The sequence below is a fragment of the Schistocerca gregaria genome, chromosome X (assembly GCF_023897955.1).
Source record: "Schistocerca gregaria isolate iqSchGreg1 chromosome X, iqSchGreg1.2, whole genome shotgun sequence".
NCBI lineage: Eukaryota > Metazoa > Arthropoda > Insecta > Orthoptera > Acrididae > Schistocerca > Schistocerca gregaria.
The window spans coordinates 573542414-573559345 of NC_064931.1; the positions used below are offsets into that span (position 1 = coordinate 573542414).

The 16932-nt window shown below is 38.7% G+C and overlaps 1 protein-coding gene across 2 annotated transcripts in view; it reads left to right on the plus strand.

The window, feature by feature from the left end:
• Nucleotides 1-5388: 5388 nt before the first annotated feature.
• The window catches only part of LOC126297731 (ATP-binding cassette sub-family D member), an 80796-nt gene continuing 69252 nt past the window's right edge, over nt 5389-16932 (plus strand). The window contains exons 1-3 of one of the 2 annotated variants that reach the window (XM_049988873.1): nt 5821-6088; nt 6192-7276; nt 14016-14254. In XM_049988873.1, the coding sequence (XP_049844830.1) occupies nt 6693-7276; nt 14016-14254 (823 nt within the window). In that variant the 5' untranslated portion in view covers nt 5821-6088; nt 6192-6692. Of the gene's footprint in view, nt 7277-14015; nt 14255-16932 lie in introns of both variants that reach the window. The other variant, XM_049988872.1, reaches the window with a different exon arrangement.

Sequence of the window (16932 nt, forward strand, 5' to 3'; positions counted from 1 at the left end):
TTTTGATATAAAACACATTAGTTTGCGTATTATATCCTACATTTAATTTTTTTTGTTTAAATTAGTGACATTTTGTTGGATGGTAGACCCCAACTCACACAGTTTTTCCGCAATGGTCTTGTGTTCAACTCTGATGTCATCAACATTCTTTAATTTTTTCGCTGACTCAGCCACAAGCTCATTTTCTAACCACTAAATTTATTTTGTAAAACATAAATTTTTCATTCACACTTTTTAACCCCTCTTACAACCCATTTTTTAACTCTGAAACTTGATTAATAAGTTACTAAGTTTTCAAGTCGTTTAATTGTCCTTGTAGTGAAGTTTGAAAATCATTTAGCCTTTCATTAACTGCACTAAATTTGTATTGTTATATTCTTCATTTTCTCTCCAGTTTTGCAAAATGATCTGCAAAACACCACTCTTTACTGTTTATTTAAAGTCTACGATTTCACTTGGCTCAAACATGTCCTGACTGGATCCTGCAGCTTCCATTTCTACCTCACTTTTGCCTTCATACCTATTCATTTTGTTAATAAGCACTCGAGTCCATAAGATAATTAACTTGACAAATAGTTTGTACTTATCTTTCCTTTTCCATATCTCAAGTTATAGGTGTAAAGTCTTCCTCACTTTCATTAGATCCGATCCATCGTTATTGGTAGTGCATTGTCATTGTTGGTATAATAATCCTTTGTTGGGCAGCATTTAGTTTTGCTACATGTAATCGAAAATTTATTCGTACATAAATTTCAAAAATCAACGAAGTAAAACAATTTCTGCAACAGACAAAACTTCATTATTATTAGTTAATTAATCACAGACGACGCTCACACTAGTACTCTCCTCCACCCTTCTTCCGTCTCCCACCTATTGTCCACATTAAACAATTCCCAGTCCACATGATTAATAAGCAAAGTCTTTTATGAAGATTTGAGAGGAGCGAAGATTACAATAAACTTTCAGGTTTTCTTAGCTTTTCATGATGAGATGGACGCAGTTCTTCATGTCTAGGGGTCTGTTTCTTGAAGCTCAAAATCTACCATTAGGTCCTCACAGTTGGTTTCACCAATATAAATTGGAAAATTGTTGGTGCAGAATTTGTTACGTAAATATATGTTCCATTGATTTTCTCACATTTTACTATATCATACGGTATTTTCATTTCTCACATTAACAAAGCCGAATTTATATTGTTTGTACCTATTATACAAAAATACATACAATCACATCAGAGGCAAGTTTGTGAATCTCACACTCTGCTGTCGAGATTGTACTACTGTAGTAACTGAAGATCCATGTAATTTGCCAGCCGAAGATGGGTGCAAACCCGAAATGCATATTGGCATAAATAAAACACATTAAAAAGTGGCTGGTTGCTGTATTTTTACAGTGAAATATCAGTATTCTAAAGGATTTACAATTTTTCTTAACAAATGAACTCCTATTAGTTTTCGTTATATTATAATTTCGATTATTACTTCATCAATTAATCCAGAAATAAACATATTAAACAGCACAGGATTGTGTAATCAATAATAGTAATTTTAAATGTGCAAATAATGTGTAATTTCAAATGTTTCTAAAAAAGTATTTTAACTGTACATTCAGAACTAGTACTTATCGATTATAACATCGAAACTAAAATATTTTATCAAGTAATTCGTTTTTATAATTTTTAACTTGAAATGCAACACTGTGTATAAAATTATATGGAAGTTTTCAGAAAGGCAACTGAGATAATATTGACTTGTCCGAAATTCGAAAACTAATACTGGCATCGACAACTACTGTTGAGGACCAAGTAATACTAGAAAAGTATGTCTCATTTTAGTACTTACTGTTATTGTGTCATGGAGGGGGGTGGCAGACATGAGCTCTACCCAGGTGGTGGAGCCTTGTCTCCTGCAAATTGATTACATAAATAATATGCATCAATATATTATTGATACTGATTTGTATTTCGTGCCATGAGGTGCTTCCTCTCTAGCACAAAGTGAGTCTGTTTCACACCATTTTTTTCAGGGAGGGTTAGTGATGTAGGAGAAGAGGGGTGCAGGGTAGGACATCCTCTGGTGGTGGAATTGTGCACTAGCTCAATCGATCCCTGCATGTCAAGGTGAGCACACACACGAAAATTTTCCAACAGGAAAACACCTCCAATGTGCAGCAGTGTAAATACACAATTAGGTTATGTAATTGCTCGATGTGAGCTTCTCCCGCCAAATAAAGAGATTGAATCTCTGAACATTGAATTTTGTAAAGAAACAGTATATATCCTCTGCTATGTAACTGACATTGACTTCAGTTTTGTATCATGAGATCCTTCTTCTGTAGCACAGACTGAGTCCTTTTTCCACCTGTTTTCAGATGGGGAGGAGAAAGTGTGGGGATGCGAGGGTGAGGCTAGGAGGATTTTTTCAGAGGGAGAGGGGTTAATTATTTGATCGATTTAACTAATTAGTCAATTAATTTGACACCAAAAGTGTGCTAGATCAGTGTGGGGGGGGGGGTTTCAGGGGTTGGAGGTTTCCCAAAAGGGTGGAGAGGGGGAGGGAATTGGGAGGGACACAGATGGGGGTTTCTCAGAAGAATGGATTTTCCCCAGAGGGTCATAAACCAACCCCCAGTGGTTCATAAATCAATTAGTATAAGAAAATGTTAACTGACACTTATTAGTTCAGTGGTGAGTTCTTAGCTTAGTCTTACATGTGTAAGATGATACTACATCATAAAAGATATCAGGTCAATTTATTGCAACCTGAACAACATGAAATATTTAACTTTGTTACAATCCATGTCCACACAAGCGGCGTGAGTATTAATTACTGTCACTGAGCATTAATGTATTACTTGATACAGAAAAAGAGTCTAGTCCCTGCTCACAAAATACCATTGATGATACACTTTTATGCAGAGTTCTGTCTAACACAATTGTCACACTGCTGACACTTTAGAGAGACCAAGCTGTCATCTCCAGTGCTGACTGGGGCTGAGCAAAACTGTGTTTAGACATAAGTAAGCATGGTGGTGCAGTGGTGTATGGAAACTTTCCTGGGTCTGTCTATGCCACCACCTCTCATTCATCGTTCCTTCTGGTAGAGACTATGTTTACTTACAGTTCTGTTGTGAGGTACTAAACATTCCTTGGCACATCGCACTTCGTGCAGTACCACATAACTTGAACCCTCCCAATGTGTTACCAACGAAGGCTAATGCCTTACTGGTCTACATAACTAGCCATTCATATGAAACAGGTACTGTGCTACAAACCACATGAATCTATACTTTATAATTACTAAAATGTAAAATTATACCCCTTAAAAACACACAAGTAATTTAAGAACTAAACTAATAAAAACGGCAAAAAGGCTATATACATTACTTATTGCTCTATTGTTCCTAGTCTTACATCAGTTACAAGTTATAATGGTGAAGAAAATCAGCCCCTGTTAGAGGTTCATTAATGTCAGCCACCATAAAGGTTCATGTAAATGTTTTGCTAAGACCTATCTCGACAGGGAGGTAGCGGAACCATATGTCATTATAGGTGAATTATTCGCAGTCTGAGGCTATAGCAGAGATCTTGATGTGTGAGAACTTACAACTTTTCTCAGGATTGTGCTTACCTTGGAACCTGAGTCTACTAGCAAAAGTTAGTTCCTACTCTTGTTGAGAACACAGATAGGGTGGTTGTGTTTCAAAGCGTGAACCAAACTTATGTGGTTTAACCATAGGATTGTACAGCCAACTGGTTATTGCATGTGCATGTAGTGCCTAATCATTTTTTCTTGATTCTGCAGTCTTTGACGCCATCTGAAGATCACAAGCAGTGTTTGGGCGTTCACATAGTCAGGAGCATTGCAGTGCAGCAGTGTCAGAATGTGATTGAAACCCATGCTAACAAGCACTTTGAACCACCTCAATAACCCGCACAGAAGTGCAATCGGAATCATGAGGAGTGTGGTCACAGTAAGAACACCTTTTACTCATTCTTCCATAAAGAAGTCTAAGGAACAAAACACAGAACGTGATGCATGTGATCCACGTCTTCTTGCATATGAGTGGGAGGAGTATTGTGGTCACTCTCACTCATACCTTCATACTTATACTGGTCCATATTGTTCATTGGATCACACTATCAGTGGAGGAAAAAGGTATCAGTAGCCTTTGATGAATATCACGATTCGTTGTATGGCAGGAAGGTAATGCTGCACATTACCTGAGTCCCTAGAAACTGTATGGTTGTTACACGTCACCAGTCTGAGTTTTCCAACATGGTGAGTAAATGGAATAACACGCACATATTGATTCCACAAAATATAACCACTTTATTAAACAGGAATAATCATATGACATGAGACACATTCACTAACACAAACAGTTCAAGATGAATCAGGCAAATACCCAGAATAATATTTAAGACATTACACTCATATAACGTTCTTAGGGCTCGATTTTGCTTGTCCATGTCGACATCTGCAGGTCAGTATCACTACATATGTTTGGATTGATTACAATACTAGTGCCATCTGCAAAAAGATCTGCTTGTTGTATTTTAGATGGAAGGAGATTTACATATTTGGGAAACAATAGTGGACGTAAATATGAGCCCTGTGGAACCTCCAAAGTGGTTTCTCGTTGATCAGAAAAATCTCCCTTTCTTATATTTATTGAATGCTCTAAGTACAACATTCTGTTTTCTTCTTGTTAGTTTGGCATTTGTTAGCTACACCATCAATTCCATGAAAGCTTAGCTTGTCTAGGAGAATATTGTGAGTCACATAGTCAAATGCATTAGATATTATTTTGTTATCTAGTGCCTGTAGAATCTGTTGAGTGAACATACAAATCACATTATCAATGAATAACTCTTCTAATATCCGAACTGTGATTTACTGACATTTTTCTTCCTCAGATAGGATACTGTCCCAGAGTACACGACTATCTCAAAAATGTTGTAAAATGATGTCAGTAATGAAACGTATAGGTAGTTATTGACGCATGTCCCATTACATTTTTATAGAGTGGTTTACCAACGGCATATTTCACTCTGACTGCATTTCACAGTAACTTGGAAAGTGTAGATGTAGATGTAAAGCCTATATATGATGTGGTGAATGCTTCCAGAAAGCGCCCAGTTCAGTACCATCCACATTAAAGTCAGGCAAAGAAGATCGTTCACTCGAGAAAATTTCAATCATTCGTCTCCCGTCTCCGTCTAATAAACCTGATCTTGAAGATGCAAGTCCGTAAACATGCTCCTGTCAGTGCGACATTTCAGTTCATCTACTCAGACGAATGCTTGCAGAGCTTTTATTCTAACTATAATTGATTATTACGCGCCTGTGTGGAATCGAATCTCTGTTTTGAGAACGCCACCTGGTGAAGTTCAGAATGGGGGATATCGAACTTGTTCACGCAAGGGCAGCATAGATTATCACGTGAGTGCGTTGTAGATTTGCCGAACTGAGTTGGTAGACGGCCGAGAAAAATACGTATTAAACAATAAAAATTTGCTGTTTAACATTCAATGAATGAGTTTCTGGCAGAAATCTCACAATTTGAGTAACCCCTGCATAAGGTTAAGATCAAATTAGTACCGTAACACTGTAATGTTATTATGCCGACTTTCGGTTTGCCTTATACTTTTCAGTGAGTTGCAAAGTATTCTAATTTACTAAGTTAATTGCAACCATTTTCCCTGTATCAACATCGAAAAACATTAAAGCGCCCACAAGAAACAAATGAATAGCTGTGCTCGCGATATTGCGTGCTGCGTCGTAGAATGATTATGTTCATGTCAATAAAAAAAATTAATAGTTCCATTAGCCGTCTGACACACAGGTCCTTACGCATTGTTTCAGTACCTTCCTTTTTGTCGTGATTAATTTGTCTAAGCGTGCTTAGTACTTAGATGTTAGTAAGGGATTCGATTATTTTTTCAAAACTGGTATTTGCTTTAATAAGGAAGAAGCTATGTTAGCAAAAAAAGAAGCAAAGCGTTTTATTTCATTATTAAAATATTAAGGAGCATATAACGAACTTTTCTAAGCACCTTTATTGCGTGCGATCTGACGGGTTTTAGGTGTGTAGCGTTTAACGTAACAGAAGTTGACAAACTTGTGCAGTATTTTATTGTTGGTTTTTTAAGGAATGTTATTTTAAAAATATTTTATTTTCCTGTGCAGGAAAGGAGATTGTCATAATACTTTTTTTTCTTCTGCTTTTTTAACTTCGGTAATCCGTCGTGCGACACGCAAGGCGTTTCAGTTTTGACAACTGGTTATGTATTACGTCGGAACCAAGGACGGCCGAGATAGCAGAAGTCCGCATTTGTTACGATGGTGTATGTTGTTAATACATGTAATATTTCAGTCATGTGAAAGACATATTGGAAAATGTGATGCAAATGTTGCGCTGGGTCGTTTAATCGGAAGAAGACACCATTAATTAACGAGAACAGTGTATAAAACTGTACTTATGTCATTCAGTGTCTGTAAGCGGCCATTGTGAATTGTGACGTTTTGTTCGTAAATTGAACATTGACCGACTTGAACAATTGCTGCCTGATGAGAGATCTGGTTTATCATATCAGTATTAGTTTCTACCCGTGGATGGGTTGCAGATATTCTAATTTCGTAGTTCGACAGGCTAGAAGGTGGTTGCTTCATTAGCGTCTGCTTCGAAAGATGCCTGTTGTTCTGTCGAAATACATTGATGCCACAGCTGTTCGATATAATGTTAAAAGAGAAAACGTTACCAGGAGCCTAGTTGCGTTGACCATTTTTGTGTACGGCTTAAGATTAGGTTATCCATACTTACAGTCGCTGTGTAAAAGTAGAAGACATGGAACAGAACAGTGCGTTATCAATGGTAAGGATTCAGATGCTGTTGCACAGGCCAAGAAGGACGAGACGGCTGAAGACGATACATCAGCTGACAAGAAAAGGAAGGCCTCCAAGAGTAATGACAGACATCCGTCAGTAAATCTTAAATTCCTTTTGCAATTACACAGACTTGTAAAATTAATGGTCCCAGGTATATGGACAGCTGAAACTGGATTGTTGGTTGTGCATTCGCTAGCTCTAGCAGCAAGGACTTTTTTGTCAATTTACGTGGCATCATTAGAGGGCCAGATTGTGAAATATATTGTCCGACGAGATGTGAGAAGCTTCGCGTTTATGCTATTGAAATGGCTGGGCGTTGCTGTTCCTGCAACATTCATAAATTCGATGATCCGCTATTTGGAAAGCAAACTTGCCTTGGCATTCAGGTATGATATCCTTTGTCGTTGGTTGATTTAGTTTATATTCCATGCTTAGAGTTATGTTGTGTCTCTTTTGTGCCAGCTGACATGTTATCAATGAAGAATGTGACAAAATATTCCATGTTAACAAATTAGTTTAACGTGCTTGTAATGTTTAAATGTTCATTTTGAATTTTAACTCCTGCCTTGTAACCAGATTGCTGCAGTAACTATAGTACTTGCCTAGCCCTTTATATAAGGCTTCCTCCCATAATTGATTTTGGAGCTTTTTGCTTGGTTTTTTGTAGAAAGTCTATACACCAATTTAAATTTTTTGGTGCTTGAAATGGAAAATTGTCATTTGAGACAGGTATACTATTCAACATACTTGGCACTCAAGGCTGATGGGGAACATTTATTTTTTGTGGTACACAACTTTTTTAAAAGAGCAATTGTGAAACTCTAGTGAAAGTTGCTCTTTATGAACACACATTGATCTGTATTGCAGTATAGATGGAACATTAATTCTGTATGAAGTGCAAAGTTTTGCTTGGTATCCTGCTCTTCTTTAGAGATAATTAAATTTGTACTTGCAAGCAATAATTTGTGAAAACCCCATTTACTGGAAAATATGTAAAGCAGAATTAGTCTCATGAATGGCTCACAGTAGGCCTACATTCTTGCTGAAATGTCTGTTGTTTTTGCAAAATATTTGAGTCCAAGCATAGCAAAAAAATGCACAATTATTGGCATGTACATTATTCATTTCTAATGATCTCCTACTACCTAACTGTAAATATACTGACTGATAAGCACACCCTTTCATATTCTAGGGGTTCATTGCAATGCTGTCATAGTTTTGGTAATTGTCTTTCTGAAAATTATATGCATTATCACCACAGTATCCTGCATCTATTGCATTAGCAGCAAGATGTTTGACAGTATTTGTTTCAAAACTTTTAAAATACTGTAATTATTTGGTGAGATGCCCCGGATAATTATCAGGGAATAACCATTGAGACATCTGTAATATTTATATTTGTTACATGAAGGAAAGCAATATTCTGCCAATGTTGTGTGGCAGATTAAAATAACCTGAAAGACCAGTTTAGTTCTCAAGTCATCACAAGTAAAAATCAATACTAAAACAGCTTTTGGTGGTTAACAAAGCTTTGATAGAGTTTGCTTTATCTGTGGAAAACACATTTAATGAATATGTGGTCTAGTACCTCTTCTCTGTTAAACTATTTAGCACAGAAACCAACACAATAGAAATAGAAGGCCCGAGGGATTTAGGTGGATGGAACAGAGCTGGAAGAAGTATAATTCACTAGATTCTTAGGTATAAGTGTGATTAATCAGCTAGGGTGGAAGCAGCATATTAATGCTGTCTGTAGGAAACTTAGTTGCATCTCATTCATTATGAAGCAGCTACCACAACATGCAGACAAAAGCTTCTGTGCTGAGTATTACTGTAGACTGTTTGAACAATACCTGCAAAATAATAATAATAATAATAATATATATTTCAGAGAGTATTGCAAATGCCAGTGTACACACCCACAACACTTGGGCTAAGAATGAGGTACAAAGCCTACCACATTGACTGACAATCCTCGAAAAAAACCTTAGCACTTTTGATATCAAGTTACTTAGTAGTCCACCCAAAAATGTACATGATAGTATACATGACACCAACTTCCCAAAGAAACACAACTACTATCTGACGTAAAAGCAATTTTACAGTGTTAAACAGTACCTTTCTACTAAAATTTATTTATCTTGCACACAAAAGACAACGGTCACAGTTTTGAGTCCCAGTCTGGTATATAGTTTTAACTTACCTTTAAGTTTCATCTATATTGTTATTTATAATCATTGGTGTTTGAAAGTGCAATCAAAATGCTTGCTCCTTAGGAAAAATGTCGTACTAAATGTTTGACATGTGCTGTATGACACATTTCCTTGCTGTACACAATGTAGTCTTACAGAATCCAATAAAATTTGATTCAGTTCAGGAGAAAGAGCAGTGGCTGCAGTAGGTTGGACATATTGTAGCTGCAAATGGACTGTACACTTATTACATTTGGATTGTAAATGGAAGCAGCTGGTAATATAAAATTCTTCGTGTAGATGAAAGCTGTCGAGTTTTAAATCACAATTAATCTGTATGTTAAGTTGTAACTGTCTTGGTGAGTTCATTTACATGTTAGAGGTCCTATCAGATAAGCTGGTGTGAAGTTCTAAGAAACACCTGATACGGTAATCACCTTACTTTACTACAAACAAAAGGGACTAAAACATTGGTAATGCTGTGGAATTTTGAGTTTGCTTGTACATAGATTACCATAATAGTGCTGGGATGCTTAAAATGAGGAAGGCTAAGATCAGACATCTATTTTTTTGGAAATGGAAAAAACCAAATATCTCTCTTGAAGTCGTTTCATTCTGAACACAAAGAAATTTTCAGATGTGAAAGTAACTTCATTTGTAGAACAAGGATATGTTACTGTTCACAGTAAATGACCTGGTGAACACATTGGAAGCTGCATTAGGCTGTTTATTAATTAAGCTGTTGTGTATGGGGAAGTTTTAAGACTGCAAAATTGTAATGAAATGCACGAAGACGTTAAGAGTATCCACACTTGGTGCGGGGACTGACAGTTGTCCCTCATCATAAACAAATGTAACATATAGTGAATCAGTTGGCAGGAAGACCCATTATTATTCAGTTTCACATTTATCAATGAAACGTTTGCAGTAGTGAAATATCTAGGAGTATGTTTTTATTTGAAGTGGAATGACCTCATAAGAAAGGGAAAGGAAGATGAAGGAATAATTCAAAAGCTAAGATCGCTTAAATACTGTTACCCAGTAAACAGTATTTAAGCGATCTTGGCTTTTGAATTATTTCTATAGTGAGTGATCGCCCCACTGTGCACTATGTGTTCACTGCAAGGAAGATGAAGGACTGACATTTACTGTGGGAATGCTATGGCAATATAATTCACACAGAAAGAGGTAGCTTTTAAAATACTTATTGGTTAAAATATTGAGCAATGTTCTTTAATCTGGGATCCTCACCAGGTACGCTTAGTGCAGCAGATAATGATCCAAAGGAGAGCAATACATTTTATCATTCAGCATGCATAAGAGCGGCATTGGAAGGAAAAAACAAAACATCCGTGGCCAGGTCCCTGAAAACCACTTGATGAGAACCATGTGATTTGCTGTGATGTCGTGTCATGTGGATGAAGTTTGGAGGGGCACAGGATCAGCACACCACTCTCCCAGTCATTGTCAGCTTTCAGACCATGGAGCCACTATTTCTCATTCAAGTGTAGCCTCACTAGGCAACATGAGCCTGAGTGCATTCCATTCCAGTCCTCTCGCTAATGAAAAATTCCTGCCAGTATCAGGAAATGATCCCGTATCCTCCACACGAGGGTCAGACATGCTGACCATCTGACTACAGATATGGACCTCAGAGAGGTAAACTGTTTACATTTTGAGAACTTGTTTTTCCAAGATAAGTCAGGCAATGTATTACTCCCATATATATAGACACACACACACTCCTGGAAATTGAAATAAGAACTCCGTGAATTCATTGTCCCAGGAAGGGGAAACTTTATTGACACATTCCTGGGGTCAGATACCTCACATGATCACACTGACAGAACCACAGACACAGGCAACAGAGCATGCACAATGTCGGCACTAGTACAGTGTATATCCACCTTTCGCAGCAATGCAGGCTGCTATTCTCCCATGGAGACGATCGTAGAGATGCTGGATGTAGTCCTGTGGAACGGCTTGCCATGCCATTTCCACCTGGCGCCTCAGTTGGACCAGCGTTCGTGCTGGACGTGCAGACCGCGTGAGACGACGCTTCATCCAGTCCCAAACATACTCAATGGGGGACAGATCCGGAGATCTTGCTGGCCAGGGTAGATGACTTACACCTTCTAGAGCACGTTGGGTGGCACAGGATACATGCGGATGTGCATTGTCCTGTTGGAACAGCAAGTTCCCTTGCTGGTCTAGGAATGGTAGAACGATGGGTTCGATGACGGTTTGGATGTACCGTGCACTATTCAGTGTCCCCTCGACGATCACCAGAGGTGTACGGCCAGTGTAGGAGATCGCTCCCCACACCATGATGCCGGGTGTTGGCCCTGTGTGCCTCGGTCGTATGCAGTCCTGATTGTGGCACTCACCTGCACGGCGCCAAACACGCATAGGACCATCATTGGCAACAAGGCAGAACCAACTCTCATCGCTGAAGACGACACATCTCCATTCGTCCCTCCATTCACGCCTGTCGCGACGCCACTGGAGGCGGGCTGCACGATGTTGGGGCGTGAGCGGAAGACGGCCTAACGGTGTGCGGGACCGTAGCCCAGCTTCATGGAGACGGTTGCGAATGGTCCTCGCCGATACCCCAGGAGCAACAGTGTCCCTAATTTGCTGGGAAGTGGCGGTGCGGTCCCCTACGGCACTGCGTAGTATCCTACAGTCTTGGCGTGCATCCGTGCGTCACTGCGGTCCGGTCCCAGGTCGACGGGCACGTGCACCTTCCGCCGACCACTGACGACAACATCGATGTACTGTGGAGACCTCACACCCCACGTGTTGAGCAATTCGGCGGTACGTCCACCCAGCCTCCCGCATGCCCACTATACGCCCTCGCTCAAAGTCCGTCAACTGCACATACGGTTCACGTCCACGCTGTCGCGGCATGCTACCAGTGTTAAAGACTGCGATGGAGCTCCGTATGCCACGGCAAACTGGCTGACACTGACGGCGGCAGTGCACAAATGCTGCGCAGCTAGCGCCATTCGACGGCCAACACCGCGGTTCCTGGTGTGTCTGCTGTGCCGTGCGTGTGATCATTGCTTGTACAGCCCTCTCGCAGTGTCCGGAGCAAGTATGGTGGGTCTGACACACCGGTGTCAATGTGTTCTTTTTTCCATATATATAAAATAGAAAGAAACTTCCACATGGGAAAAATATATTAAAAACAAAGATTCCAAGACTTACCAAGCGGGAAAGCGCCGGCAGACAGGCACATGAACAAAACACACACACACACACACAGAATTACTAGCTTTCGCAACCGATGGTTGCTTCTTCAGGAAGGAGAGGGAAAGACGAAAGGATGTGGGTTTTAAGGGAGAGGGTAAGGAGTCATTCCAATCCCGGGAGCGGAAAAAAAAAGGGCTTTTTTTTCCGCTCCCGGGATTGGAATGACTCCTTACCCTCTCCCTTAAAACCCACATCCTTTCGTCTTTCCCTCTCCTTCCTGAAGAAGCAACCATCGGTTGCGAAAGCTAGTAATTCTGTGTGTGTGTTTGTGTGTTTTGTTCATGTGCCTGTCTGCCGGCGCTTTCCCATATAATACCCCATTTTTTTAAAAACTCCTTATGCACAGTCATTGTCTAGCTGGATAGCGGGTAGCACTTTGGAACTCATGTGTGATTCCTTCCATTGCTTCAATGCTAATTTTTAAAACCACCCTCCACAATACTCTGTGGTCCCTGTCCGTCAGTGTATTAGGTGTGCCTTGTCTTTGTTTAACTGTGGTTGTTCCTTCACATTTTGAGTTCACAATTGCAATCACCAACAGTCAATTTTAGCTCCTTTAGAAGGGTTGAAGTGTCCAGGGTTGATTTGTTACTCAATGACATCTAATGACTAACTCATGTTTGAAGTCACTGAGCTCTCCTGACCAACCCATTCTGCTGTTAGAGCTTCTCCACTAATAACGCAATACTCCCTGCATCCTTTTAAATTGGTGGAGCCAATGTCATCAACTTGTCAATTCAACATTACATGGGGTGTCTGAATACTATTGAACATATAATGCAGATGTATGAGAGTGAGAAATATCTCATAGAAAAAGCTTTGCAGACACATTTTCAAGCTTCTACTGCTCTGAAATGCATAATTGTTCAGCTTTTTGCTCTGTTCTCCCCAAAACATGTCACTAATAGATCAGCAATTGCAACTGCAGTACATTAAAAAAAAAATAATAATACGAGCTTTCAATGAATTATCTTTGATCATACATGTTTAATAAGTCTGCCAGTTACTGTAAACGTGATGTTGATGGCTGCCTTATTACTTTAGTGCAAAGGATGACACTCGTAAGTGATAGTTGTTAGGTGTGGAATTCCACCCATAAGTGCATTTTGTAATCATGGTACACCTGTAACCTCTTTTAATCCTTTTAAAAAACATGCCATTAGCATGATCTTCCTCCACACTCCCTCATTTTAGGCACTCTGCACCTGACCTCCCCAACCATTCTGTTGCATTTTTTCCTCTGCTCTCCTGCTGCTCCCACTTCCCTGAACTCAATCTGCCTTCATAAAGTTCTCTCTCTTGCATGATTCACTTCATTGTTCAGTTCTCTCAGTCAGACAATATATTCTGCTTTTATACTTTCCTTTGCACCTGTTCTCCCCCTCCACACTGTTCCCAACAAGAGTCTGTCATACTGTGTCGCCTACTTAAAAATGGAAATTATGAGTCATTGATATGTAGTGCTTTTTTAAAGTGTAACAGCTAATGAATTTTTAATGTTGGATATTACTTGTTCACTAAAGATGAAACAGTCTAATTGAAACACCTTATCTGTTGGACTAAAAAAGAACTGCAATAAGCTTTGTAATTCATGTCCTGTGAATTGTTGTTGTTGTTATTGAAAGTAATGATTTCCTTGCATTATTGATCACCACAGAGATTATTCTTGCTGTTGCAGATCCCGGCTGGTTGAATATACATACCGTATGTACTTCAAAAATCAGACATACTACCGTACTGGCAACTTGGACTGTCGAATAGAAAATGCAGATCACCGCTTAACAGATGAAATTACAGCATTCACATCTTCAGTTGCACATCTGTACTCTCATATTACAAAACCTCTTTTTGATTGCCTTTTGATAGTAATGGCTTTAGCCAGAACAAGCAAGAAGATGGGAGCTGCTGTTATCCCAGGTACACTACCTTTGTATAAGATTTATTAGAATTAAGAAATACTTACTCCTGTACTTAATTTTTATTCACTGGTTTTGCTGTAGCTGTTATGTAATTTTATTGCGACGTTTGTGTTGTAACTGAGCACGAGACACTGCAGACTCATTTCTTCTGTTAAACATCCAATTTCATTAACCATATCTTTCCATTCTGTAGTGTGTTTATGAGTGCTCAGGAGATAAGTGCTAATGTAGTATAGTCATTATGTACTCTTAGCCCAAATTTTGAAATTCGTGAATCCATCTTTTGCACCAACTGAAGTTGACTGTAAGCTTTTTTGTAGAGAGAATACTGCAGTGAACTGATGTCTGCAGTTGAAATGTGATTTTGGTGGTGTTGCCACTTATCCCTCCTTATATACACATTGCAAGCAAAAGATTTATCAGGTAAAGTAGACAGGGAGATAAAAATGGACACTCTAAACAATAAATATTTGGCTTGAGAATTTGAGTCTGAGGCCTGGAATGTGTTGATATCCCAAGCGAAGCTAAAGGAATTTGCCGAAATAAAGCCAGTTCTGTGACACAGGATAATGCCTACTGAATTAAATATGGTTTATAAATTGTAAGATGGAGTAGGATGGAGAAAAAAGTTTCATTCATCACTCAGCAGCTTCACATTCCTTGTATTGTGCTGCTTCTGAATTTCTTTCGAAGAAATTGATGAACATTGGTGATATTGTTCACATCCACACTTTCTGACAGATTGGTGTGTTGTGAAAGGTGATACAAATTGTGTTATAACTAGTAACAATTACAGTTTTGAAACTTCCAGTGGTTATCCATGTATCTTGCAATACTGTTAGCTTTTTGTTCATCATTTTTGATTGCAAGTTTCTCTGACGTAGGAAAATGGGAGGAGTATGTTGTTACAGTTTTCATTTTAAGTGTCACCACATAAGTTGGACTTTCCTCCAGCTGTCCTCTTGCTCTGTATTTGTTTTACTGATTTACCTTGAAAATGCACAGACCTGATGACAACTAACATCTTGAGTTTTGTCAACCGTAAGACCTTCATTTCTTCTACTATTATACATATAACACATAATACTGGCTTTGTGTATCTGTTCTATAAAAGATAGTGTTTTAGTGTCGGAAGAGAGTAGTTTTATACTGAACTAGAGTCAGGGAGTGTTCCAAAATGTCCTTTGATCTTATAATTTACAAATTATGTGAGAAAATGCTGAATTTACAGAAAGTCATATAAAATGTAGAGTTGACTGCTTAGGCCTTTAAATCCATTGTTGGCCAGCAGGGGGATACACCCATTTAGTTCTTAACCCATGATCTATGTTGATGGAATGTTAAACCCTGAAAAATATTTGAAATTTCAGATTCTTTTTTGTAAGTTAGACAATTTAAACTTGTAAAAGTACCACATACATTGTTTACTGTGTTGTGAACGTGGTGAAGATAGAAATTCTATCAACACAAGTAACTTACAAGTAGGTATCCTCAGAGCAGTGAAGCAACTTAGGAGGAGCTTGTGGGCTCTCAGCACCAAGGTTATCTGCATGAAGCAATTTGAATCACTTAATAAAGGCAGCTCTTCTAGTCCAGATTGTATATCAGTTAGATTCCTTTCAGGGTATGCTAGTGCAATGCTTAAAAATCATATACAACCTCTCACTCAATGAAAGATCCGCATTGTAAAGATTGGAAAGCTACACAGGTCAACTAATATTCAAGAAAGGCAATAGGAGTAATCCACTAAATTACAGCCCATATCTTTAATGTCGATATTCAGCAGGATTTTGGAACACCTCAAAGAGAATGGTCTATTAATACATAGTCAATAGGGATTTAGAAAAGATCATTCTTGTGAAACACAACTGGCTCTTTACTCACACAAAGTGTTGAGTGCAATTGACAAGAAAGCTCAAATTGATTCCATACTTATAGCTTTCCAGATGGCTGTTGACACCATAGCTCACAAGTGGTTTGTAATCAGATTGCATGCTTATGGAATATTGTCTCAGTTATGTGAGTGGATTCATGATATCCTGTCAGAGAGGTTACAGTTAGCAGTAATTGATGGTGGGATTTCTAGCGTTCCTCGAGGTGTGTTATAGGTCCTCTGCTGTTCCTTATCTATATAAACAATTTAGGATACAATCTGGGCAGCCATCTTAGGTGGTTTGCAGATGCTGCTGCTGTTTATCACCAAGTAAAGTTATCAGAAGCTCAAAAAAATTGCAAAACAATTTAGATATGGTATCTGTATGGTGCGAAAATTGGCAGTTGGCCCTAAATAATGGAAAGTGTGAGGTCATCCACATGAGTGCTAAAAGAAATCTGTTAAACTTCAGTTGCATGATAAATCAATCAAATGTAAAGGCCATAAATTCAGCTAAATACCTAGGAAGTACAATTATAAACAATTTACATTGGAAACAACACATAGAAAATGTTGTGGGGAAGGTAAACCAAAGATTTTGTTTTATTGGCAGAACACTTAGAAGATGCAACAAATCTAATAAAGAGACTGCCAACACTGTACTTATCCATCCTCTTTTGGAGCACTGCTGTGTGTTGTGGGATCCTTACCAGACAGGATTAACAGGTACATCGAGAAAATTCGAAGGAGAACAGCTCTTTTTGTATTATTGAGAAGTAGGGGAGAGAGTATCATGGACATGA